We start from the raw sequence: 24,796 nt of genomic DNA, 5'->3' as shown, positions 1-24,796 counted from the left end.
CGATTTCTATTCCATGAATCCTGTATCAATTGACATTTTCAATTCTGAGACAGTTCTCCAATACCCAGGCCGGTGGGTACTATGTAGAGTCAGAGACGGCCCTCAACATCTAACTGGGACTAGTCACCACTCTGGCAGTTATATCTGTCACTTGATCACACACATTCATTCTCAAATATTCTCAATTTGCCAAAAAGGAACTTTTCATCTAGGAGTAACTTTGTTCCAAGATCAAGGAGATCACCAACTGCAAGTCGTCACACAAATTGAATGAATGAATGAATGAAAATAGTTTTTATATAGCGCAACGTTCACACCAGGGAGCATCTTGGCGCTTTTGGACCTTGGCTGGACGGAGAGCATGGCGGGGAGCTCAATGGTGCAGTGCGAGAAAAAGGAGGGATAACAGGGAGTGCTCAATAAACGTGTGCTCAATCCCTGGCAATGTGACACTAAGCAGTCAGGCTTAAATCAAAGGCAATGTGCAAAGGATTAAAGCAATACACACATAGCAGAGAAAGTCACAAAAACACAATAAGAACCCACAACCATTTTTATGAGTAAAATATGACCGAAACGACAACACCCAATAAGGGGAACCAGAGATATTCATTTTTACAGGTTAGGTGAAAACAGCATCAGGCACATACAAAGCAGCAATGACAGTCTGTGGAAGAGGTAGACAAGGACCTCGGTGCGATTTGAGGTCGTCCGCAATCAAATACAAGTGGATTGGTCCTGGTGAAAGTCTGAAAGTCAAAAGGCTCGAAAAAGTTTCCAAGTCCTAAAGTAGATAGAGAAAACAAAATCCTCCATGAGAGGGCCGCTTTTCAAACTGTAGCTGCCGCCATGGAACAGAAGGCTGGATACTTAAAGCAGGTTGATCACGTTGGTGCTTGGGAGACTTGAGACTCAATTCATATTTTTTAAATCACAAAGAAGAATGAGATTTAGTCTTTTTTTCCCCAGAGGGGAGTGAAGCCTTGACTGGGACAAAGCTGAAATGTAATCAAACGCCGTGGAACTGCTGGTTGCGTACTTTTTCCCACAGGTCCCAAGAAGCACTAAAGGAAAAGTTTCCAAAGTTTTCAAGTTTTATTCTGGTGACCAAACAACCAAAGGCGTACACTTCTAAAGCCCGGCAGGACCTCCAGAGAAACAAGTAGAGACTCTCAGGATGTTAGAAAGAGGCACGCAAGCAAATCCAGTCAAGGTCCAATTGTCACTGGTCAGCTCCCAGGAAAAGACCTCTTACAGCTTGTTGTGTCCCTGTAGCCACACAGAAGTCAGCCATCTCACCCTTGGAGGTCACGTCTTTGTCTGGGTACAAAAGGAACAGGTCCAGGGCTTCAGGGATCTTCTCGGGTCACAGACGCAAGGGTCAGTCTTCTTATGATTCTCTGCAGGCCCAGTAAGTGTTCTGAGGAGATGTCCTGGGGTGTGACATGTATGCCTGGCAGCAGCTAGTGGGTGGGGGTGACTCAGACGCTTCCTAACCAATGGGGTAAACGTTCCAGGTGGCAAACCTTCCACTTTTAAAGCAGTACCTGCATGCCCTACTGCAAACAATCTCACATTGCTCCTAACTCAAAATCCAAGATGAAAAAACTGGGGATGACTGCCCAGAAAGAAGTCACTTTGCAACACTCATTCTAAGAACAAGACAGTATTACGTGCTCATCGCAATGTTTCAATCATAAGTAGCTTATACAAGATATTTAACGGAATTCAGCCTTGGTGCAGTTAAAAGTTGTCTCTCGGTTGGGGCTATTAACACGGAATGAGGAAAACAAACAAAAACCAAGACTTGGGATGGCAGTTCCAGGGATAAGAGTGGTCTCTGTCCTTCACCCTCCGTCCAAAGATCCTCAGCCACAGTTTGAAAACTTGTGTGCTTAAGAAGACCCCTTAGAGACACTCCTATGGTGGCAGTGTGATCCCACTCTAAGGTACTCTGGATTTTCTGAGAGTGGTTCTAAGGATCAAGGGCCATGTGTATAAAGCTAATTTTTACTCGCAAACGCTGCGAATCGCATAAAACAGCGGATGCAACTAAAAATTCGCTATTTCCAATGTATGAAGCACAATCGCATAGCAAAATAAGAAATCGCTAAAATAGCGATTCCTTACGGTGCGAGACCCTGAATTTTGCGATTTTCCAAGCTATTCCTTATTTTGCGATTAGCACAGTTAGCGAAATTCTCAAATGGGGTAATCGCAAAATCGCAAAATAAGGAATCGCAATGGAATGTATGAAAAAAAATTGCTATTTGTGATTACACAAAATTCGCATTTTAGAGAATCGCAATTAACACCAAGTAGGAGCAGGTGGTAACCAGGTGCAAACTATATAAGGAGTCCCACAATGCAACAGACCTTTTTCCACAATGGCTGGGCTTTACGTGATAGCCAGGAGGCTGCGACTCAGAGCTGCTGCACAGAGGAGGAGACGCCAGGAGAGGATATTCTGTGCGCGCATTACCATCTTCCAGCGCACTGAGGAGGACATCCATACACACTATAGGCTGGATGAAGAGAGCATCCTTGATTTAATTGAGGAACTCAAACCCTTTCTTGAACACCCCACAAGCAGGACACACTCCATCCCCACCCACATCCAGGTCCTGTGCTCACTCCACCTCTTGGCATCTGGTAGTTTCCAGGGGGTGATTGCCTCTGTAGGAGGGGTGTCACAGAGTGCACTTTTGCGTTTTTTCCACGCGTTCCTTGATGCCATGGTACAGAGGCTGCATCACCACATTCACTTCCCAAGCACCCCACAGGCACTAAACCAAACAAAGCAGGACTTTTATCAAATAGCCCAATTTCCCCACGTCATCGAATGCATAGAGGGGACAGTTTGGCGAGGGCTATCTACTAGGTAAATGCATTTGAACAGAGGCCACACTTGTTAAGGATAGCATGTGCAGGACAGTGTTTAACCATATAACTCCCACCCCACAGGTGACAGAGCGTATGCGGTCTGTGTCTTCATACTGAAGCCCTACCTGAATCCAGCCAATGCAGCGGAGCAGCGGTACAACAGCGGCCACATAGCAACAAGAGCCATCATTTTGAGGACATTTGGGATACTCAAAAGCCGATTCAGATGCCTTCACAAGAGCGGAGGGGCACTACGATACAGCCCACAGACCTGTTGCAAGATAGTGGTAGCATGTGCCATGCTGCACAACATCGCCACCAGGAAAGGCACACCGGTGGAACTCACTGAATCAGCTGTGGAGGGGCCAGCTCCAGGACGCATGGCAGCCAGTGTACTTGGTGCAGCTGCCGGGCGCCAGAGGCGGGATGAGATCACACGCAACTATTTCTGGGTAGGAGAAAGTGACACAATGCTATATATCAGTTGTCAGACTGTGTTTTTTATTCATTAACATCATGATTATTAACGTCACACAGGCGGAGTGAGACACAATGTCCTTCAAAATGTCCTGCACATCTTCCTGCACAGTGCAAACCTCCCATCAGGGGCAAGAGTCCATGTGCAGTGGGTAGCTGCACCCATCCTGCTGAGGAAATATAATCTTTGATCGAGTAGTGTTCCCCAGCGCGTACCCCACCGTCTCCATGTACTAGCTTGCAGTGCATGTGATTTCCCTCCTGTGTCAGCTATGAAGACGCAAATACATTTGCGTCCATCTTTAACATGTCCTCTTTCAGATCCGCCATGAACGGATTGAATATTCAGTTCCTATATATGCAGTGCCACCGTCTTTTTGTGGTACACTTTACACGTTTTTCAGCTCAGGCGAAGTAGGCCCTGATTCTGCCATCGAGCCTCTTCCTGCTTTCCGACTCTGAGGGTTTCAACCCAGGCTGCCTCTGTAACCAGTGACCCCTGCCTTACTCCTTGCGCGGCTCCGGCGCTTGGCTCAGCCACTGCCTGCCAAGACTGTATTCAACCTTCGAATAATCTGCTCCATCCTCAAAAATACATTCCTGTCTCGTAGTTCAAGTAAACATCCTCCCAGCTGCAGGAGCAATGGGCCCGGTTTTTCTGTCTCCGTGCAAGTAATTCATAGACTCCGTTGTCATGGTAAGCCCATGCCCCCTGCCCTCTCATCCCGCATGCCGACACGTAGACACATATACACGCACTCACAACCAGTATAGGATAGCCCCCGCCCGAGAGACCTTTTCCCTTCCAGACACTACAGTTCCTTAAAACATACGATATCAGATACGATTTGGGATTAGGTTGACCTGACATCCCAGACTTATGTCTACACTAGTGGTGTTCAAATGTCAAGTCCCCTTCACCCTCCAGTTACACATCAGACACACGTCAAGCTGCTGCGCGCGCATCTCTGCCATGAATTTCTGCTGACACTGCAAGATTCTCCTATGAATCCACCCATTTGTGACCTCATGATGAATGACGTTTTTAGTGCACGCCTTTATGCCCGCCTATTGCAACGCCTTTTCTATGACGTATTCATATGTTATCTCTCCTTTTTCCAGCTGTTACGCCTACTGCCTATTCGTTTAATGTAATGCATTGACTATATATATGAACTTCTGTAAATAATATGTTGTCTGTCTGCCCCTTCCCGAACCTGTGTGGTGACGGAATGGTATGCCACCTTGGCTCGAGCCAATAACCCAATTCCTTTTTAAGGAATAAAACCCTTTTGAGTAAACCTCAATATCCCGGATTTTGCCTCTTATTTACCTGAGTTATTCTTATTGATTTTACCGTATAAATTATGCATAGGTAATTAATTTTACCACAGTTCTGGCGCCCGAATAGGGACTCCTCCCCCACCCCACGCGCCGGAGGTGCGTTGCAGGCCTAGCCCCCTGCCACAGCCGGACGGACAACTACGCGTACCCGCAGGATTTCCTGTATCTCCCTCAGGCCAACGGAGGTGACTGAGGCTGCGATCGACACCCAGACGAGGCGGTGAGGAGTGCGGAGGATCCCGACCTGAGCCTAGCTGAGAGAGCAAGATCCGAGGTATACGGAGGCCCACCTGGTTCCGAAGTTCCGAAGTATCTGCGTCACGAGTCGAGTCCGAATCCAGTCCGAGCCCAGTCCAGTCCAGGGTTTCCGAGGCCTTCTGTTTCCGTGCTTCCTGGTGAGTACCGTTGCTAGGGACGCATCCTGACGTGCGCATTAACTTGTGCCGGTCAAGACGGGTTCGGGTACACGAGCCTGGTCTGCACTGTTTAGCAGTGTATCTGTACTGTTTAGCAGTATATCTAGTTTGCATCTGTAAGGTGTATCTGTACTGTTTAGCGGTACATCCTGTTTCCGGTAGTTGGTAGGTCTTCATTGTAATTAATGTGGTTCGTTCTTGAAATGTTTTGATGTGCCATCCAAATGTCATGGTATGAGTGAATGTCCGATCATCTATTGTGCTTACACGTGTTCATGTTCAGTGTGTTCATATTTCAGTAAGAACCAAGTAGCCAGATTAAAGAATGCCGTTGTTCTCCAAACTAAGACAAATAAAAACCCGTAAAGGGGTTCTGGAAGAAGCTGTTCCCATTCCACCTAGGGACACTCCAGGGTACTTTATGTACCATAAGCACGGCCTAGATGCCGTTTTATTCCTCGACTTATGGGTGGACTACACTAAAGAACTGTCAGAGAATCAGAGATGGCCCGCTGCTGGGACATGGGATGCAGATTGCATCATGAGAGTAGAAGAAGCTTTATGGAAAAAGAAAGCCAGGCAGTCACAGAAGGATGCCATCGAGTTGTGGCGTAAAGAATCGCATAGGCGCACAGAAAAAGCACACAGATTAGAAGAAAAGAGTAAGGAGGAATCCGACAAGACCCGAGAAAACGCATTAGTTGAGGAAGGTATCAGGGTAAAATTAGAACAAGTAGACAGACAGCGAAATACACTCGTGAATGGCATGTTCCCCATCTTGTCTGAGGGCTTGCCTAAGGCCTCTCCGGAAGTACCGAACGACCTACCACCCCCATTGCTTCCGACTAAAAAACACCAGAAGACAGCAAAGGACATTTTTCTTTCCTCCTATCTAGACGATGTAGCTCCCGCATATGTTAATACCGCATTGCCACGAGTGCCTGCGCCCAACGGACAGGACGATTATGCACTTCCTCCCCGACAAGCTACTCCTCCCCCGATCCCTGCACCCCCTACTACCCTCGATACGAACCCGACAAACCCCTTCGGAGCCGGCGCCTCAGGAGGCGCGTCCGGAGGAGCGGTAGGTTTCCAGACCCCGCCACCCACCCACCGTATGACCTTTAGAGAAATAGCGCAACAGCGTACACCTAGAACAGATATTACAATTTATGGAGATCGCCTTGCAGACTGTAGATATGATCCAGTACCTGGTAAAAAGAATGACGAGAGAATGTTACTCGCATCGGTGCGTTTACGGCGAGTCACGAACTTCCTAATGACACTACTTGGAATGACAGATCACCTAGATCGAATATATAGGTTTGTCCAGACAGGAGTAGGGCCTGAAAGTATTAAGGAGGCCATGGCCTATCAGAAAGTGGATACTAAAGCCAAGATATTGCGGTTTCTCATAAACTGCTTAATTAGAGAAGTGGATAGGCCGGGTATGAACCCGGAAGACGTAAAAGCACTCCACAGATGGGGTCAGAATATAGCAGATGGACAGCATGACAAAGAGGCCTGTGTAGATAATATGTACCGAAGAATCAGAACTGCAATAAATAAGATGCATGAGAGAAGACAGCCCACACCGGAAGTAGATTCAGACAAACATGAGTCCACGGAGGATGAGGCAGAGGAGGAAGCCGAGACACCGGAACACACACAGTTGCCGGCCAGAGAAATGATAGCTTATGTAGGTAAAGGAAGACCATTTAATAATTCAATGCGCCCAGTACGCCCAGAAAGTAAAAGGATATATCAGGAAGCCATGTGTAATACGAGAAGCCCCGAATACTTATTCCAAGCCACTGATAGAATACTTCAAGAACGAATGGGGTACCATGTACTCGATTCTATGGATGAACAAGAACTAGCCAGGTCAGCCGTTCAATGGGCTGACAGCTCTGAGAAATATGGTGATGATGCGTTAGCACATACGTTCTTGAACTTGACACCGGGTGAACAGCGTTTAGCTGGTATGTACATGATACAACATCTGCTCTTATTGTATAAAAGCCAACATTCTGATCCAGGCCCTCTGCCTGACATATTAATAGAACTGGTCACGAACAGATGGAAAGGTCTAGGTACCGATCTAATTAAAGTAATTCTAGAACATCGCCACAAGTATAGTACATTCTTATGTCCGCAGATCAATTCAGCACCCGTTATGGAACGAAAAACCATGTATTATATGGATAGACAGAATCCGTTGCGAGAAGTGCACCCCGTACAGAACGCAGACAACACGCTTAGACGTGTGTTCGTGTATACACCTGTAACTAAAATGGAATTATTGGAAATGAAGAAACTAGTACCCAGTCATGATAAAGATCCTGCAGGGTTCCACCGCGAAATAAAAGATATGTTATTAATGGGCGATTACACTTATCCTGATCTTATGAAAATACTGAAGGTATTATTACCTCCAGGCATATACGAGAAACTCAAAGAAAAAGAGTGGGAGGTGGGAGAGGCAAAGATTGATTGGACTGGACTGCAAAATGAAGAAGATACCCGAGTGCCAGGCCTAGGGCTTGGAGATAAAGTTAAAGCGTTACCAGGTTTATTAGTACAAGTGTTGCCACGTTTGTTGAGTACGAAAAAGGAAGACTGGGGTGCCATCTCAGCATGCAAACAGAAACCTGATGAAGACACTAGTGATTTTTATACACGATTCGAGAAATGTTTTGGTATTAACAGCGGTCTGAAAGCAAGTAGCGAGTCATATCCACATCTTTTTGTAACGAAATTAGTTGAGAATTCTTTGCCCCAGGTTAAGAATAGAGTACTGAAAGTAGAAAGCACTTGGCAAGCTAATACTCCATCACAGATGTTGCAAATGTTACAGTACCACCAGAATAGGCTTAGGGAAGAACAAGAACATGAACAGAGACGTATGAAAGATACCAAAATGAAAATGTTAGTTGCTCAGTCGGTTCCCGCCGACGGTCAGAAAAAGGGTGCGACCCAACACAGTAATTCGACAGTTCCTGTAAAGGGTGTATGTAATTATTGCAAACAGCCAGGTCATTATATAAATGATTGTGCAGTTCTGAAACATAATATCGCCACGGGTAAGACCAAAGAAAGACCCCGTCCTCCTAGACAAGATCAGACCTTACAACAAGTGCCCCAGAACATACAACATATTGCACCCATGCCAGCCTCCACACAGACCGTAGCGATACCACAACAACAGCCCATTACCGCAACACAAAACACAACACAGCAGATGTACCAGTATGCACAGAACGATTACCCTGATTACCAGCGGTATACATGAAATAGCCTGGAGAGGGAATTCCGCTTGCCTCTTATTGAGGTTCCTGTAGATCAAAATGGTCCTTATGTACATAGTCAAGTATTAGGAAAAGACAGGAAGTTTCTCATTGATACAGGGGCAAGCAGAACTACGATAAGCCACAACGAAGTACCAGGGGCACCCCTCTCAGGCTCACAGAACGTGTCCCTTGGATTTTCAGGAAAACCCATTATTAATGAAGTATCACAACCCCTCCCTCTTGCAGTAGGTCCTTTGACACGGACTACAGATTTATTGCTCACGAAATCATGTCCAGAAAACCTGTTAGGCATAAAAACATTGAAAGCTCTAGGAGCTATTATATGCTGTTCTCCGGAGGGAGTACGATTGTTTTTGCGAGATTTCAAAGGCCATTATGTATTGAGAGATATGGATCCCCGGCTACAGAACGTCCCTGCACACTTGTGGGCGCAGGGCCCCACTGATGTAGGTTGCATGCACATTACCCCATATCGAGTCACACTCAAGGCAGGAGTGGTATTACCACGAATTCGACAATATAAGTTACCCCCGGATGCTGTAGTGGCTTTACTGAGAATCATTGACGAGCTGATTGCACAAGGAGTGGTTGTGGAAACTGACTCCAATGTGTGTAATTCTCCTATCATTCCTGTTCTTAAACGTACTGACCCAAATGCTCCACCTGTTTATCAATTAGTTATTGATCTGCGCGAATTGAATAAATGTATTGTACCACAGTACCCCGTGGTCCCAGATATCTCTTCATTACTAACTGCTATTGATTCAGAAGCGACGTTCTTCACTGTAATTGACCTCAAGAACGCCTTCTTCAGTGTCCCTATTGATCCGGAGAGCCAATATTTGTTCGGATTCAGTTTAAATGGACGATCTTTCAAATTTGCCCGCGCACCTCAAGGATTCACGGAAAGCCCCAGCATCTATAGTCAAGCATTGAAAAAGCAACTCGACAGTATCCATATGCCAGTTCATACTGCCCTGCTTCAATATGTCGATGATCTACTGATCACCGCTCGAAGCGAACCCGAATGTGAAAATGCTTCACTGACTGTTTTGAACTTCCTGGCAGACAAGGGACACAAGGTGTCTCCTTCGAAGCTACAATTCTGTGTTCAGCAAGTTGTGTACTTAGGTCACTTGCTGTCCAAAGTGGGGAGGCAGCTCACACCTGATCGCATTCAGTTGATTATAAATATGGCACCACCAAGAACACAAAAGGAAGTACGGGCTTTCATAGGCCTAACTTCATACTGCAGACAATGGATTCCCCAATATGCATTTCTAGCGAAACCACTCATTCAGTTAACGACACAGGAGGCAGCGACTTCGACTGTCCTCCCTTGGACTCAGGAACATACACAAGCTTTTGTAGACTTGAAGAAAGCCTTATGTCAAGCACCAGTTTTAGCGACACCATGTTACAGTAAGCCTTTTACACTTTTTGTCACAGAACGTGAGGGTACTGCCTTGTCAGTCCTCACTCAGGAACAAGCAGGTTCACACAAGCCTTGTGCTTACTTTTCTAGCACATTAGATCCAGTAGCCCAGGCCCTTCCGGCGTGTTTGAAATCAGTTGCAGCAACAGCTCTAGCAATCAGACAGAGTGATTCCATTGTGTTAGGACATCCATTGACAGTACAGGTTCCACATGCCGTGGAAGTCCTTTTAAATCGAACTCAAACCCAACACCTGACTATAGCAAGATTGACAGGTTACGAACTGACGTTGTTTCAACCACACATCGAAATCAGACGCTGCAGCACATTAAATCCTGCCACGTTATTGCCACTAAATGGAGTAGATCCATTGGCACATGATTGTATTGAAGTTATTACTATCACAACAAAACCCAGACAAGACTTGACAGATGTTCCGTTACCAGATCCAGACCTGACACTTTATGTGGATGGTTCCTGTATGAGAACAAAGACAGGTGAATTAGTGGCAGCCTACGCTGTCACGACAGACACGGAAATCGTTGAAACCAATTGTATTGACACTTTGTCAGCTCAAGCAGCAGAGCTCATTGCTCTGACACGAGCATGTACTCAAGCCAGAAATAAGAAAGTCAACATATATACTGATTCACGTTATGCATTCGGAGTCGTTCACGACTTTGGAGTCCTCTGGCGAGAGAGAGGTTACTTAACTTCTCACGGGGCCAACATCCAACACGGTCCCCTCATTCAAGCTCTGTTAGATGCAATACATCTACCCACTGCAATCTCTATCATGAAATGTAAGGCACATACAAAGGTTACTGATATCATCTCCCAGGGTAACGACCTGGCAGACCGAACAGCAAAGCAAACTGCTCAGAACCGAACTCATGTAACTGACCCGACACAAATAGCTGTACCATCACACTGCATGACAGTCAGGGACCCCGCACATGATGTGATTGACATACAAACACATGCAACACCAGATGAAATTAAGGAATGGACTAAACTAGGAGGGATCCAAACAGACCAGGGTTGGATGACGAAGGGAAAATCTACATGGTTTCTCCCCGACTCTATGGTACAAGTCATCATTAACACGATACATAGTCCCGCACACCTAGGAGAGAAAGCAATGCTAGACAGTATTCAACACATATGGTCCAATAAAAACTTACGGGCAGCAGCCAAACAGAAAGTGCGTACTTGCATGATTTGTGGTCAGTTCAATCCAGGTAAAAGCATCCCCGTAGAACAAGGTGGATTTCAGCCTCCCGAACACCCTTTTGAAATACTCCAGATGGATTATATCCAGATGGAACGCTGTCGAGGATTCAAGTATGTCCTCGTAGTCGTATGTGCTCTTTCCCGATGGATAGAAGCATACCCAGTTCCCGATTACACTGCTCCGACCACTGCCAAGCAGCTGGTTCGTGAATACTTCCCACGGTATGGTTTGCCCCGTATCGTATACTCAGATAATGGCCAGCCATTCTCATCCGAGCTTGTGAAACACATTACACTTTTGTTAGGCTATCAGTGGAAGTTCCATTGTGTCCGGCATCCCGAGGCAGCAGGTCTCGTGGAGCGCCATAATCAGACTTTAAAAATCCGACTTTCCAAGATCTGTAGAGAGAAGGGTGTGGACTGGATAGTTGCTTTGCCGGTCGCCCTCTTCTATATGAGGATGGTGGTCCATTCTCGATCTGGGCTATCCCCGTACGAAGTGGTTTTTGGTAGACCACCGAATATGTGGGGGACGCCTATTCCACGAAAAATAACTGATGTCGATTGTCTAATGCTGACAGATTACCTTGCCTCCTTGATGTCTGCACTACAATCTTGTCGTTCACAGGTAGCTGCAGCCTTTCCCGACAACACGGAGGTGAAGCCCCACGAGGTGGTCCCGGGTGACTACGTGTTCACCCGCAACTTTGATCGGAGAAGTCCGTTGGAGCCCCGCTGGCAAGCCCCAAAATTGGTTCTGCTCACAACGAGGACAGCTGTAAAGATAGAGGGCAGGAAGGGATGGCTGCATTCCAGCCACATTAAAAAGTTTTACGGACTTCCTTCGGACTTGGTCTCTAAGCCCTGCCCTCCTACACAAACTGACTCAAAACTCCCTTTGGTTGAGAAATCCGCTTCTGAAGAATACAGAACTAAATTACGATCTAGCAAGTCAGACAGTTTAATTGTTTAAGTCCTCCCCTAGGTGAATCGGTTAAATTAGTTTCTGATATGTATCCCCTAGATCGAGATAGAGAGAGAGATAGACAAAGACAACACAAGAAGAATGCATATTGTAAATCACTTCGCAGTCACTGTATAGTGACACTACTTATCATGTTTTTTTTAAGTCTTCTGATTATTATTGCTAGTGTTTTATTGCACATATATTATCCTATATTCAAGCGTGCACAATCTGCTCATAATGATACTGACGAACATTCTTTTAGTGAATTACCCCCACACGAATTGTCCTACAGACTTGCGCTGCGCAATAACACTTTCATTAGTATGTTACATCACTCCCATCAGACTACCAATGCTACAAACTGTTGGATATGTGGTCGACTCCCTCCCTACCAAGAAAACAAGGGAGTTCTGCCCCTTTTTCCGTACCCGTTCACTCACAATGGCACATGTGGTGCATGGTTCAAAATACTCAATTCCCTTGTTTCTGATGCTGCTATTTACGAAGGTAACTGGGTTTGGGGAAACCTGAACTTAGTTTTGCTCAAAGTATGCTACCCTGACAAGGAGGGACTCCCCGTAGGTACAGGAACTGATCTAGAAAATGAGGTATATGGATTAGGTAATTACACAGTTACATTCATGATTTTATCTGTTGAATCCGAAGCTGCTCCTGTTCTACCTGCTATGGCGGTCCTGCCAGTTACTGGTGAACTCTGTGTTCGCAAGAATGGTTCCGTACACTTAGGTCATAGTAAATGTACTACTGCGGTCGATTTCAGTGATTATGGTAGATCCACATTTAGGGCTTTACGTCATTCCTATTTTGTTTGCGGCCATACTGCATATGTCCGTTTACCTCTAGATTGGGATGGTACTTGTTACATTGCATTTCTTCTGCCGCCTGTTTTCCTAGCCCCTCCTGACTACCATAGAAACACTAATCTGGTTAAGCATAGACTCCAAAGAGATATCCCGCTTGTCGATTATACTGAAACAACATGGGAACAATATACAGATTTTAATAAAGGTTTCTTCCCCTACCTAGGTACTGTTTCCAATAGTAAACTGATCCGTAGATTAACAAGAACTCTCGAAGCAGTGGTGCTTGAGACCACTTCAGCTCTAGGTAACTTGACGGAGGAGCAGTCCGCCATGCGGGTTGTTGTTCTTCAAAATCGTCTTGTTATTGACGTCATCTTGGCAGATAGGGGTGGAGCTTGTAAGGTCATCGGGTCAAGTTGCTGTGTTTTCATTCCAAATAACGCGCCAACCGTGTACAAAGCTATTACACGTCTCCATAAAATTGCAAGTTTAATACATCAGACTCCAGGCACCTGGACTTGGTCCGGTTGGTTCTGGACAACGTTATCTGCCTGGGGGTGGAAGATCCTATCCCTCCTAGGTGTTGGCCTTCTCATAGTACTCAGTTGTTGCTTGTGTCTCCAATGTGGACCGGCGATTTGCGGCCTGTGTGCCACTTCATGCATTCCACATCCAAGTTCCCATTCAAAACACGAAAAGAAAGAAGAACAAATGATGTTAAGTGAACAGATTGATCAATTGATGAGAATCGATGTATCATGAAGGGTCCGTGGGGAACAAGGAGGGAATGAGGAAATATAATCTTTGATCGAGTAGTGTTCCCCAGCGCGTACCCCACCGTCTCCATGTACTAGCTTGCAGTGCATGTGATTTCCCTCCTGTGTCAGCTATGAAGACGCAAATACATTTGCGTCCATCTTTAACATGTCCTCTTTCAGATCCGCCATGAACGGATTGAATATTCAGTTCCTATATATGCCGTGCCACCGTCTTTTTGTGGTACACTTTACACGTTTTTCAGCTCAGGCGAAGTAGGCCCTGATTCCGCCATCGAGCCTCTTCCTGCTTTCCGACTCTGAGGGTTTCAACCCAGGCTGCCTCTGTAACCAGTGACCCCTGCCTTACTCCTTGCGCGGCTCCGGCGCTTGGCTCAGCCACTGCCTGCCAAGACTGTATTCAACCTTCGAATAATCTGCTCCACTCCTCAAAAATACATTCCTGTCTCGTAGTTCAAGTAAACATCCTCCCAGCTGCAGGAGCAATGGGCCCGGTTTTTCTGTCTCCGTGCAAGTAATTCATAGACTCCGTTGTCATGGTAAGCCCATGCCCCCTGCCCTCTCATCCCGCATGCCGACACGTAGACACATATACACGCACTCACAACCAGTATAGGATAGCCCCCGCCCGAGAGACCTTTTCCCTTCCAGACACTACAGTTCCTTAAAACATACGATATCAGATACGATTTGGGATTAGGTTGACCTGACATCCCAGACTTATGTCTACACTAGTGGTGTTCAAATGTCAAGTCCCCTTCACCCTCCAGTTACACATCAGACACACGTCAAGCTGCTGCGCGCGCATCTCTGCCATGAATTTCTGCTGACACTGCAAGATTCTCCTATGAATCCACCCATTTGTGACCTCATGATGAATGACGTTTTTAGTGCACGCCTTTATGCCCGCCTATTGCAACGCCTTTTCTATGACGTATTCATATGTTATCTCTCCTTTTTCCAGCTGTTACGCCTACTGCCTATTCGTTTAATGTAATGCATTGACTATATATATGAACTTCTGTAAATAATATGTTGTCTGTCTGCCCCTTCCCGAACCTGTGTGGTGACGGAATGGTATGCCACCTTGGCTCGAGCCAATAACCCAATTCCTTTTTAAGGAATAAAACCCTTTTGAGTAAACCTCAATATCCCGGATTTTGCCTCTTATTTACCTGAGTTATTCTTATTGATTTTACCGTATAAATTATGCATAGGTAATTAATTTTACCACACTGCGGTCCCACGTACATCTCCTCACTAACGGCGGTGGTGGGAGGAAACCCCTGTTCCGGGATGCACAGTGCCTCCCTCACTTGGGCCACTAGGCCTACTGTTACCGCCAATTCGGCGCCTCTCCATGGTGGGTGGGTGGGAGGGTGCTGCTACGTCCTGATAGGGCATCCTCATCAGTTGGAGTCGGACTCCTGGCCCAGTAGTGCAGACTGCGCGCAGCTCATCCACAGCCGTAGTGATCTGGAGTAGGACCCTTGCCACGTCCTGGCTATTGTGCGCCACCTCGCGCTGCATGCAGATGCTGCGCCTAGCTAATACAGTGGTGGCAGAGGACAGGCGGTTCACCGCCCGGGTGTACAAGTCCAGGCGCTGCATCTCCCTATGCCGAGCTGCACGGTCGGCCCAGAGTTCGGCATACTGTGCCTCCATGGCACATGTCCTGTTCCTGAAGCCTGCCCTGACTTCCCTTTGGTGTGACTTTATGTATTTTACTTGCAGGCGCTGTACCTGCAACATGTTGAGCTCCAGGCCAGCAAACACGGACCCATTCGCTAGATCTGAACCACTGCTGGAAGCATGGGACATGCGCCTGGTTGGGACAGCTGCAATTGGTTCTGAACGTGGGCGCTGCTGTGGTTCTGGCTGTGTGGTATCAGTTTGGCCATCACTATCAGTGTCCTGGCCCTCGTCCTCCAAATGGGGTAGTGGTTATGTTATGTTATGTTATGTAATGTTAGTATGAATTTGTAGAGCGCACGTTCACCCCAAGGTTTCTTGGCACTGTGTACCGCTGGGGAACCCGTCCTGGCTTTCCCTGGGAGATGGTCCCTCAAGGGCACCCCCAAGGTGAAGCAGGCATCCCCGGCAGCGAGGGGGCCGTTGTGGAGATTAAGCAAGCTATTGCCCAGAGTTGCAGCGTGGGACCCATGGTTAGAGAGGCACCGAGGCGAGATTTATCGAGCCCGCTGACCCTGGTCCACGACCCTGCCGCGTCGGGAATTGAACCCTGGTCCCGGGCCGACCTCTGCTTCTGGGTCTGCCGCCTCTAACCAGTGAGCACAACATTCCGCCTGCGGCGCTTGGGTGGGTTCACTGGGCTAGCCTCGTTCTCAGTTTCATCCTCCTGCGCAGCTGCTGGTCTTGTAGGGGAATTGCCCTGTTTCTTACTGCCTGTTGCCAGTGTTGCAGTTGATGCTGTGGACGTAAAAGTACACATTTATTTTCTGTTCTGACTTGCACTTGTAAATTATTAAATATCACTTTTTAGGATTACATGTATCTTGTTTTTTCCTTTCATGATGTGTACATGCATTTGGGTATTGGCTTGGTGAAAATGCACCACTGTTATGTTCATGTGACTACATTTCCCATAATGCATTGCAGTGTGTGCTTGTGTACCTGCACTGGCCTTCTAGTTTTGTTCTGCCCCTGGGTCGCTGCTGGGTGTGTGGGGGTCGTTGGGGGGGGGTCAGGGGTGTGATGGCATGCGTCTTACCTTGTCCTGGTCCCGGGGGGTCGGAGCTGTCCAGGTCGGCCACGCCCATGACACTTTCAGGAAGTAGGATTCCCTCCACCAGTTCCTCCAAAGGTGTTGAATCAGTGGCAGTGGAGGTCCCTCCACCAGTCTTCCTGGCTTCACCCAACTTGGCAGCCACCTTCTTGGATCGCTGGCGTATGTCGTAGCAGCGCTTCCTTAAGTCTTCCACACTCCTGTGTGTTACCCCAACAGCATTCACCTTTTGTTGGATGTCTGCAATATATGCGCCTCTTCCGTGTCTCAGGCACCCTGAGAGATTTTTTGCCAAACAGCGGTTCATGGCTTGTGACCATCTCTTGGATGAGCACTTCCAGCTCAGCTTCTGAGAATTTCTGCTTTTTCTTCTCTTCTCTTCCTGCTGGGGGGTGTCCTGGCTGGGTATGTCTGCTGTGTCCTACATTTTTTCCTCCACTGCAGAGCTCCCTCTCCAACACTTCCTGGTTGTGATGTCATCAAGCTGCACCTGAGTTTCAGATTCTCAGATTTGCGAAATTTGCAATTTTTTCCGTTAAGGAATCACAATTTCTGAACTCGCAATTAAAAAAGCAATTTTTTGGGAATCTTTTTTTTTATGCGATTTATTTAATACATATCTTTTTGCGATTCTGATTTTGCGATTTGCGAAAAATCGCTAATTCAGAATCGCAAAACTGCAGCATGATACATATGGCCCCAACTGTAGTAAGGTGGGCGAGGACCCCTCTTCTACTCCTCACCAATGCAGGATGGTCAGTCTGAGTTGAGCGGCGAAAGACGGCATGGGGTAAGTTTGCCCACATTCATCTCACCTGTTGGGAGCCCAAAACAAATGCCCTCTGTGGTGGTTCTTGGTGGAGGAGGAGGAAGACGGGGCAATAATATTATTTATTCAAAATGGCGTTTGTACAGTGAATATACAATGTGATTGCTTTACTGCCACAAAGTAAACTGGAACGACAGAGGAGGAATATATTTATGATGATCTGGAAGTTCTGTTTGCAAAACTATGTTTGTTTTTGATAAAGGTGGTTGGGATGGTTCTTAAACAGTCTGACAAGGTGATACATTTACTCTGGGCCAAGACAGATGACAGCCGATGTCTCTTTTTCTTCCCATCATACTAAGAGCCTTTGAGGTTTCCTGAGTGCAAAGGTCTGGTGGAGTCGTAATATTTTAGTTTGCTATTATGAATGTAGGAGCTATCCCATCGATCTCACGATGCACTGCGCTCATGGCCTAGAATCTTATTCCAGCCTCAGCCGGAGACAAACACTTTCCAAGAGTAGAGGCAGCTGAAGTACATTTGTAATAGCACCTCTGCATCATGACAGCGGCACCTCCGCATCATGACAGCGGCACCTCCGCATCGTGACAGCGGCACCTCCGCATCGTGACAGCGGCACCTCCGCATCGTGACAGCGGCACCTCCGCATCGTGACAGCGGCACCTCCGCATCGTGACAGCGGCACCTCATCATCGTGACAGCGGCACCTCATCATCGTGACAGCGGCACCTCATCATCGTGACAGCGGCACCTCATCATCGTGACAGCGGGACTTCCGCATCGTGACAGCGGCACCTCCGCATCGTGACAGCGGCACCTCCGCATCATGACAGTGGCTCCTCCGCTGGTCCTCTGCTTCATGACAGCGGCACCTCTGCATCATGACAGCGGCACCTCTGCATCATGACAGCAGCACCTCTGCATCATGACAGCAGCACCTCTGCATCGTGACAGCAGCACCTCTGCATCGTGACAGCGGCACCTCTGCATCGTGACAGCAGCACCTCCGCATCGTGACAGCGGCACCTCCGCATCGTGACAGCCGCACCTCCGCATCGTGACAGCGGCACCTCCGCATCGTGACAGCGGCACCTCCGCATCGTGACAGCGGCACCTCCGCATCGTGACAGCGGCACCTCCGCATCGTGACAGCGGCACCTCCGCATCGTGACAGCGGCACCTCCGCATCGTGACAGCGGCACCTCCGCATCGTGACAGCGGCACCTCCGCATCATGACAGCGGCACCTCCGCATCGTGACAGCGGCACCTCCGCATCGTGACAGCGGCACCTCCGCATCATGACAGTGGCTCCTCCGCTGCTCCTCTGCTTCATGACAGCGGCACCTCTGCATCATGACAGCTGCACCTCTGCATCATGACAGCGGCACCTCTGCATCATGACAGCAGCACCTCTGCATCATGACAGCAGCACCTCTGCATCATGACAGCAGCACCTCTGCATCATGACAGCAGCACCTCTGCATCATGACAGCAGCACCTCTGCATCAGGACAGCGGCACCTCTGCATCAGGACAGCGGCACCTCTGCATCATGACAGCGGCACCTTTGCATCATGACAGCGGCACCTTTGCATCAGAACAGCGGCACCTCTGCATCATGACAGCGGCACCTCTGCATCATGACAGAAGCATTCTGGACAACTGGTGAATGGGAGACTCTGCGACACTTTAATACGCGGCGTATTGAAGATTGCCTCGTAAGCTCATGGCTGGGTCGATGCAAGACCTGGATTCCTCTTACGTTCCTCTATGAAAGGCCTGCGTTAAAAGCAGCCTTTTCCAGATCAATTCTCCACTGATCTCAGAGTGAAGACATAAGCGGCCCACCCTGCCAAGTGAGATACTGTGCTTTCCATCCTATTTTATTGATCTGTTTCAGGAATAAATGTGTAGACTGCGTTGTGGGATATGATAGAAAGAGTGAGGGATAGAGAGCTAAAGAAAGAGAAAAATAAACCACTAAGGGGTTCCAGCTACTCAAAGAAACACGTCTGAGAAACCGAAAGTGGTGTAACCAAGAACACAATACAATGTTCTCTCCTCAAACCACCTGTTGACCGTCAAAAAGTTACTCTTTAGTGACTGACTCACAAACATACTTTGAACTGACTATGAGCGTAGGCCTCCTTCCTATTGTAGGGATGACACACGGGACTGCCCGACACTCACACTCCTGTCCATTCCATACTTGCTCTCTACATACAGACCACAGACTTGCTCTCTCCATACAGACCACAGACTTGCAGCCCCCCGACTCCCCGGCAGCCCTTTGACTTACCCTTTTATCCAGCTCATAGGGAGAGGACTCCGTGCTCGGTAACAGGTGGGTCACAGTGGCGATCAGTATCTGTGGAGAAGAAACATAGCCTCTGAATGAAGAGAATAAATACTCCCTGGTACTCTCCTCTTGCACTCCTTATTCTCCTTATTGGGGTCTGGAGCAACACTTTCCCCTTGTATCCCTTATTCCCTACTACGCTGCTACTTTCTCTGTGTATTCCTTATTCTCTACTAAGCGGTCACTTTCTCCGCGTGTTCCTTGGTACACTGCGCTGCCACTTCTCTCAGTATCCCTTATCCCATGATGACAATTTCTCTGTGTGCTTCCAGTTACCAAGCTGGCGCTCTCCACTGTACCCCATATCCCCCTAAGCTGAGACCATGCTTGTGTTATTTTAGTATTGTGTGCTGGATGGGGTCACGCTTCCCTATGTCTCATTGAGCTGGGAGAGGACACCTTCCCCACGTATCTTTTCCATACGAGACCGCACCTTCCCCGGATACTCAAGAGCGGGCCCTTCCTCAATCTGCATCTATGACAAACAGCTGGGAAGTAGCAGCTTACTTGGCTGTCTTCCTTACCCCTGAGCGGAGAGCTGGTACTCTTTCCATGTGCTGCTGCAACCTAAGCTATGAGCTGACACTCTTACTTAAAGCCCTCTACTCCCTGAGCTGGATGACTGTACTTTCTCTAGATGCCTCTGTTAACTGAGCTAGAAGCTGGCAGCATTCCCATCTGCCTTCCAGTGCATTGAGCCGCCAACTAGTCGATTATCCACACGCACGCAACAGGCTCATCCCCAGAGTGTTCTGTGCACCAGTGGACACATGCCCAGACTTACCTCAATGATCTTCAGCGGGAGGTCGGGCTGGTAGAGCTTCAGGTGGTTTACATAGGTGATCAGCGTGCTGAGGACACTGCAAGCCACATGTGCTACGGCTTTATTGGGAAACTGGGAGGAGAGAGGAAGAATCAGGGTTATGAAAAATATTGAAGATCAATGAAAAGGAGGCAGAAAAAAGAAACCAAAGGACTAAAACACCTCTGATAAGTGCAGCAAGGATTTCTGCATCTGGACACGGCACCACACTGGACAGGGGGCACAACAATCCCAAACCACCATCCCAGCTGCTCTTTCACACTAACATGTGATGCTAGACGTGTTTCTGTTCCTGCTCTACTGACTCCGGAGTCTGGACATCCAGCCCTTCTATGAATGGGCCTCCCTTTTGAAGGCCTTGAAATGGACAAACAACTGCACATCAACACACCAGACAACATGCACAACAACCCAGACCACATGATCCCCAAATTGAGGTCCTTCTGGAGACCGACAGACCCTGTCGCTTAGCACATTGCTGCTTGTCCAACCAAAGATGCAGTCACTCGGCTCCTCCCCAGATCTGCAGTGCCAAGACTGACATTAGTTACTTAGCCGTAACACCAGATCTCCACTTGCAGATATAGGATTACCTAAACCCATGTTGCCCCACTGTTTACTGCTATTTAAGAATGCTGGGGCTTCCCAGCCTGACTGCAAAGGGTAATGATTCAAGCATGCAAATTTATGAAAGATCCAGGACTGGAGAACATGGCATTACACATCATTTCAGCTCTGCAACAATTCATGTGACTTATGAACTCCTTGCGACCTGGTGACCGTGTTAGATGACCTTCGATTGCGGGCAGACAGGGGACAATCTGGTATTTTTATTTTGCTCAACCTGTCTGCCACTTTTGACACGGTCAACAATGACATCTTGCTGACCTGGCTAGGAGAGGTCAGGGTGTCGGGGACGGCATTAGAATGGTTCCGTTCCGATCTATCCGACAGGTGTCAGGCGGTTTCTCACCCGCTGTTTCAATCTACATTTTCCAATGTCCACCACGGCACTCCTCAGGGATCGGCAATAAGCCCTATTCTCTTTAATATTTATATGAGACCCTTGATTGAAATCATAAAGGCGCATGGTGGGAAATTAGTGAACTGCGCCGATGACACTCGGCTCTTCTTCTCCCTCTAGGGGAATCGGTCAACTCCTCTGGCGACTTTTCATGACTGCATGCAAAATACTGCTCCTTGGCTAAGAGCCAATTCACTTCAATTCAGCTCAGATAAGACTGAAGTCTTATACTGTGCTGTGGGGAAAGTCCCTCCCCCATTTCCTGACAATTTTTGGCCTTCTTCAGCTGCCTCTACTCTGGTCCCGGCTAAAGCAGTACGTAATTTGGGAGTTATGCTTGGTGCTAATTTAATCCTGAAAATACATGTAAATAAGTTGGCGGGATTGTTTTTCCTTGATCAGAGCTTTGAGGAAGATCCTCCCGCTGCTGCCAACGATGGACACAGGGCTGGTCGTTGGAAGTGTCATTCTCAGCTGGTTGGACTATTGGAACGCCCTACTATTGAAGGCCCCAACCTTTTTGGTTGAATGTCTTCAAAGAGTCCAAACCTTGGCGGCAAAACTAGCACTGGCGAAACCACGTCACTCATCAGGCTCTTTTGGCCCTTGCGGAGCTTCATTGGTTACCAATACAGCAGCGGGTTCAGTTCAAGTCTCTGTGCTTGGTTTTCAAGGCCCTGCATGGTTTTGGGCACAAACCTCTTAACCCCTTCGACGCTCGTGACAAGCTCAGCTCGTCATGAGTTACGGCTCTCGTACGCTCATGACGAGCTCAGCTCGTCATGAACCGCGGGTTTTTAAAAAAGTCAGCGCACAGCGGGAAAACCCGCCACGCGCATGGTGTTAAGGAGACCTTTGCATGGTATATTCCATCAAGGTCTCTTCGCTCTTCCACAGCCTCTCTGGTGAGAGCTCATAAAATGCCAAAGCCAAATCAGGAGGAAGGGCGTTTAGCTCAGCCGCTGCCAAACTCTGGAATAACCTCCCTTTGGAAATTAGACAGTTTCAAGATCTTCTGCAATTCAGGAAAGAGGTTAAAACATGATTGTTCCCTAGAACCTGACAGTTCGGAGGCCCTATTGCTAAACTCAGTCAGTCAGTCATATTTTGCTTTATTCGAGGTACACTCAAAAGCATATACAATCTCCATTATAGTACAATAAAATAGTAGTTAAAAAATGTGGTGTACAAGCAGGTATTTTAAAAACATAGTAAAATTACATCATAAAAATTACTTTTAAAATGCAGATACTCTTTCAATACATTATTTTACCATTTTAATGATAGTTTACAGAAATGACAGAATCAATGGTCTAAGAACTTCTGCCTGACATTCCATGCCCATCCTAAAAATTTAGCAGTGGCTATTGCTATAGGCAGTAAAGTGCTAGTGCATATAATTCTTAAGGCTACAGTGCTACTAGTAGTACCTAAGGACTTACACAATGGAGTTAACCAAATGTGTCTAGGATCTGCATAGGCCGAACAAGCAAATAAAAAATGGCCAATTCTTTCCTTCTGTGCTCCACAAGTAGGGCAGTTACAGGTGGACAAACCACGCCACCTGCCTGTCAGAGGTCTTAGGGGTAGGGCACCTGCTCTAAGTTGAAAGAGGAGCTTCCTGTCCCTTGGAACAGTTACGGTACCCCAATAAAGTTCTAGAATGGGGTTGGGCTTTGCTTCTAAAAAACCTCCAGCCATAGTCAAGGAGCTAGTGCCACTCCAATTCCGATGGACCACCTTCTCCCAATAAATGTCCTTTAGTGCTTTTTTGGATGGGAATAAAGCTGTCTCTGGATGTTCCCATAACATTTGGAGACCTAGAACACCCAGCGCTATTCTCAATTCATTCATCCAGCTAACTTTGTGAAAGACATCAGTTTTAATAATGTCTAGAAATCCTTCCGCATAGTGTGAAAGTTCAGGTGTTGTCCAAAGCCTACGCCAATGTAAGATGGGACGCAGCCTAGCTGAGTCTACAATAGCCTTCCTGCCAAGATCGTATTTGAGTGGGAGCAGGGGAGTACTTTTGGGAAGGCCAGTAATAAGGCGGAGAAACTTGTTTTCCGAAGTTTGGAGTGGCTGTCATTTCTCAAAACCCCACAGTTCAGCGCCGTAAAGTGCTGAGCTGACTGCTTTAGCCTCATACACCTGAAGCACTGGCTTTATTGGTTTGGTTAAGGATTTTCTGTGCTCTGTAGAAAGAGCGCCTACTGTTTGCCTGTGCCTTAGTACTGCAGTGTCTATGTGGTGAGACTATCTAAGACACTTTGCCACATGAATCCCCAAGTACGTAAAGGCATTGACCACCTCCAGAGGACGACCATTCATGGTAAGTTTATTTTTAAAACTACGATGAGGGTTAAAAACCATGAGCTTAGTTTTGGCCACATTAACTTCTAAGCCGTGCTCCCCACAAAATTGGTCATAAATGGATAGGGCATGCTGCAGACCACTCGGGGTCTTCGATAAAATCAGAGTATCATCTGCAAACATTAAAATAGGCGTCTTAATGCCAGCCAGGGAAGGAGCATCCACATTTGCAGATAGCATGCGGGCAACAACACCATTGATGTACAGTGTAAAAAGCGTGGGAGCCATCGCGCACCCTTGGCGGACTCCCCGCTGCACCAGGAAACCTGAGGTGACCATTCCCTGCCCGCCCCACTGTATCTTAGCAAAATTTGACTCGTGAAGCCTCATCAACATTGTCAGCAGTTCTACAGGAAGGCCCCGGTTCTTCAGAACCAGCCACAACTGAGACCTAGGAACAAGGTCAAAGGCAGCCCGCAAATCGACAAATGCGGCGTACAGGCTGCCCTTGCCCAGTAGCACAGTCTTCCACTGAAGTAGAGTAAAGCGGAAGACCTGATCCACCGTGCTGGTAAACCTACGGAACCCTGCCTGGAAGGGTGACAGAGCATTGTTCTCCTCGGCCCAATCAAGAAGCCTATTGACAACCATCCTCCCAACCACCTTTTGGATGGTATCAATTAAGCTTATGGGCCTACAGTTTCCAGGCTACGATTTGTCTCCTTTCTTAAATACAGGGATTATCACTGCGCCCTGCCATGATATCGGGACAGCTGCACCCTGAGCTATTGCATTGGCGAGGAGAACAATGTACTTGCTCCAGCGCTCTTTATCATTAATAAAGACGTCCGTCGGTACACCATCCAAACCTAGTGGTCTACCACTAACCCCTGTACAGGGAGCCATTTTTACTTTGTTAATGCTAAAAGAATTTCCTTTATAGTAGACAGGCCTGAAACCATCCATCAAATTGTCAGACTGATTTTGGGTGTACTGGGGTTTAAAATAGTTTACCCAATCCTCCTGTGATACATTGTTATTAGGAAGGTCAGATACACCCCCCTACCCCACTTTA

General features: G+C 47.4%; 1 protein-coding gene across 9 annotated transcripts in view; it reads right to left on the bottom strand.

Moving 5' to 3' along the window:
• Positions 1-24,796, bottom strand: part of RALGAPA1 (Ral GTPase activating protein catalytic subunit alpha 1) — a 775,068-nt gene that overhangs the window by 387,096 nt on the left and 363,176 nt on the right. For all 9 annotated transcript variants that reach the window (XM_086936929.1, XM_086936922.1, XM_086936927.1 and 6 more), the window contains 2 exons: positions 20,346-20,456; positions 19,502-19,570 (listed from right to left, as the gene is read on the bottom strand). In XM_086936929.1, coding sequence (XP_086793055.1) covers positions 19,502-19,570; positions 20,346-20,456 — 180 coding nt within the window. The remainder of the gene's footprint in view (positions 1-19,501; positions 19,571-20,345; positions 20,457-24,796) is intronic.

This window comes from Lissotriton vulgaris, chromosome 9, assembly GCF_964263255.1.
Source record: "Lissotriton vulgaris chromosome 9, aLisVul1.2, whole genome shotgun sequence".
Classification (NCBI taxonomy): domain Eukaryota; kingdom Metazoa; phylum Chordata; class Amphibia; order Caudata; family Salamandridae; genus Lissotriton; species Lissotriton vulgaris.
The sequence above is the reverse complement of the archived record's forward strand: the minus strand, read 5'-3'. Positions and strand labels throughout refer to the sequence as shown.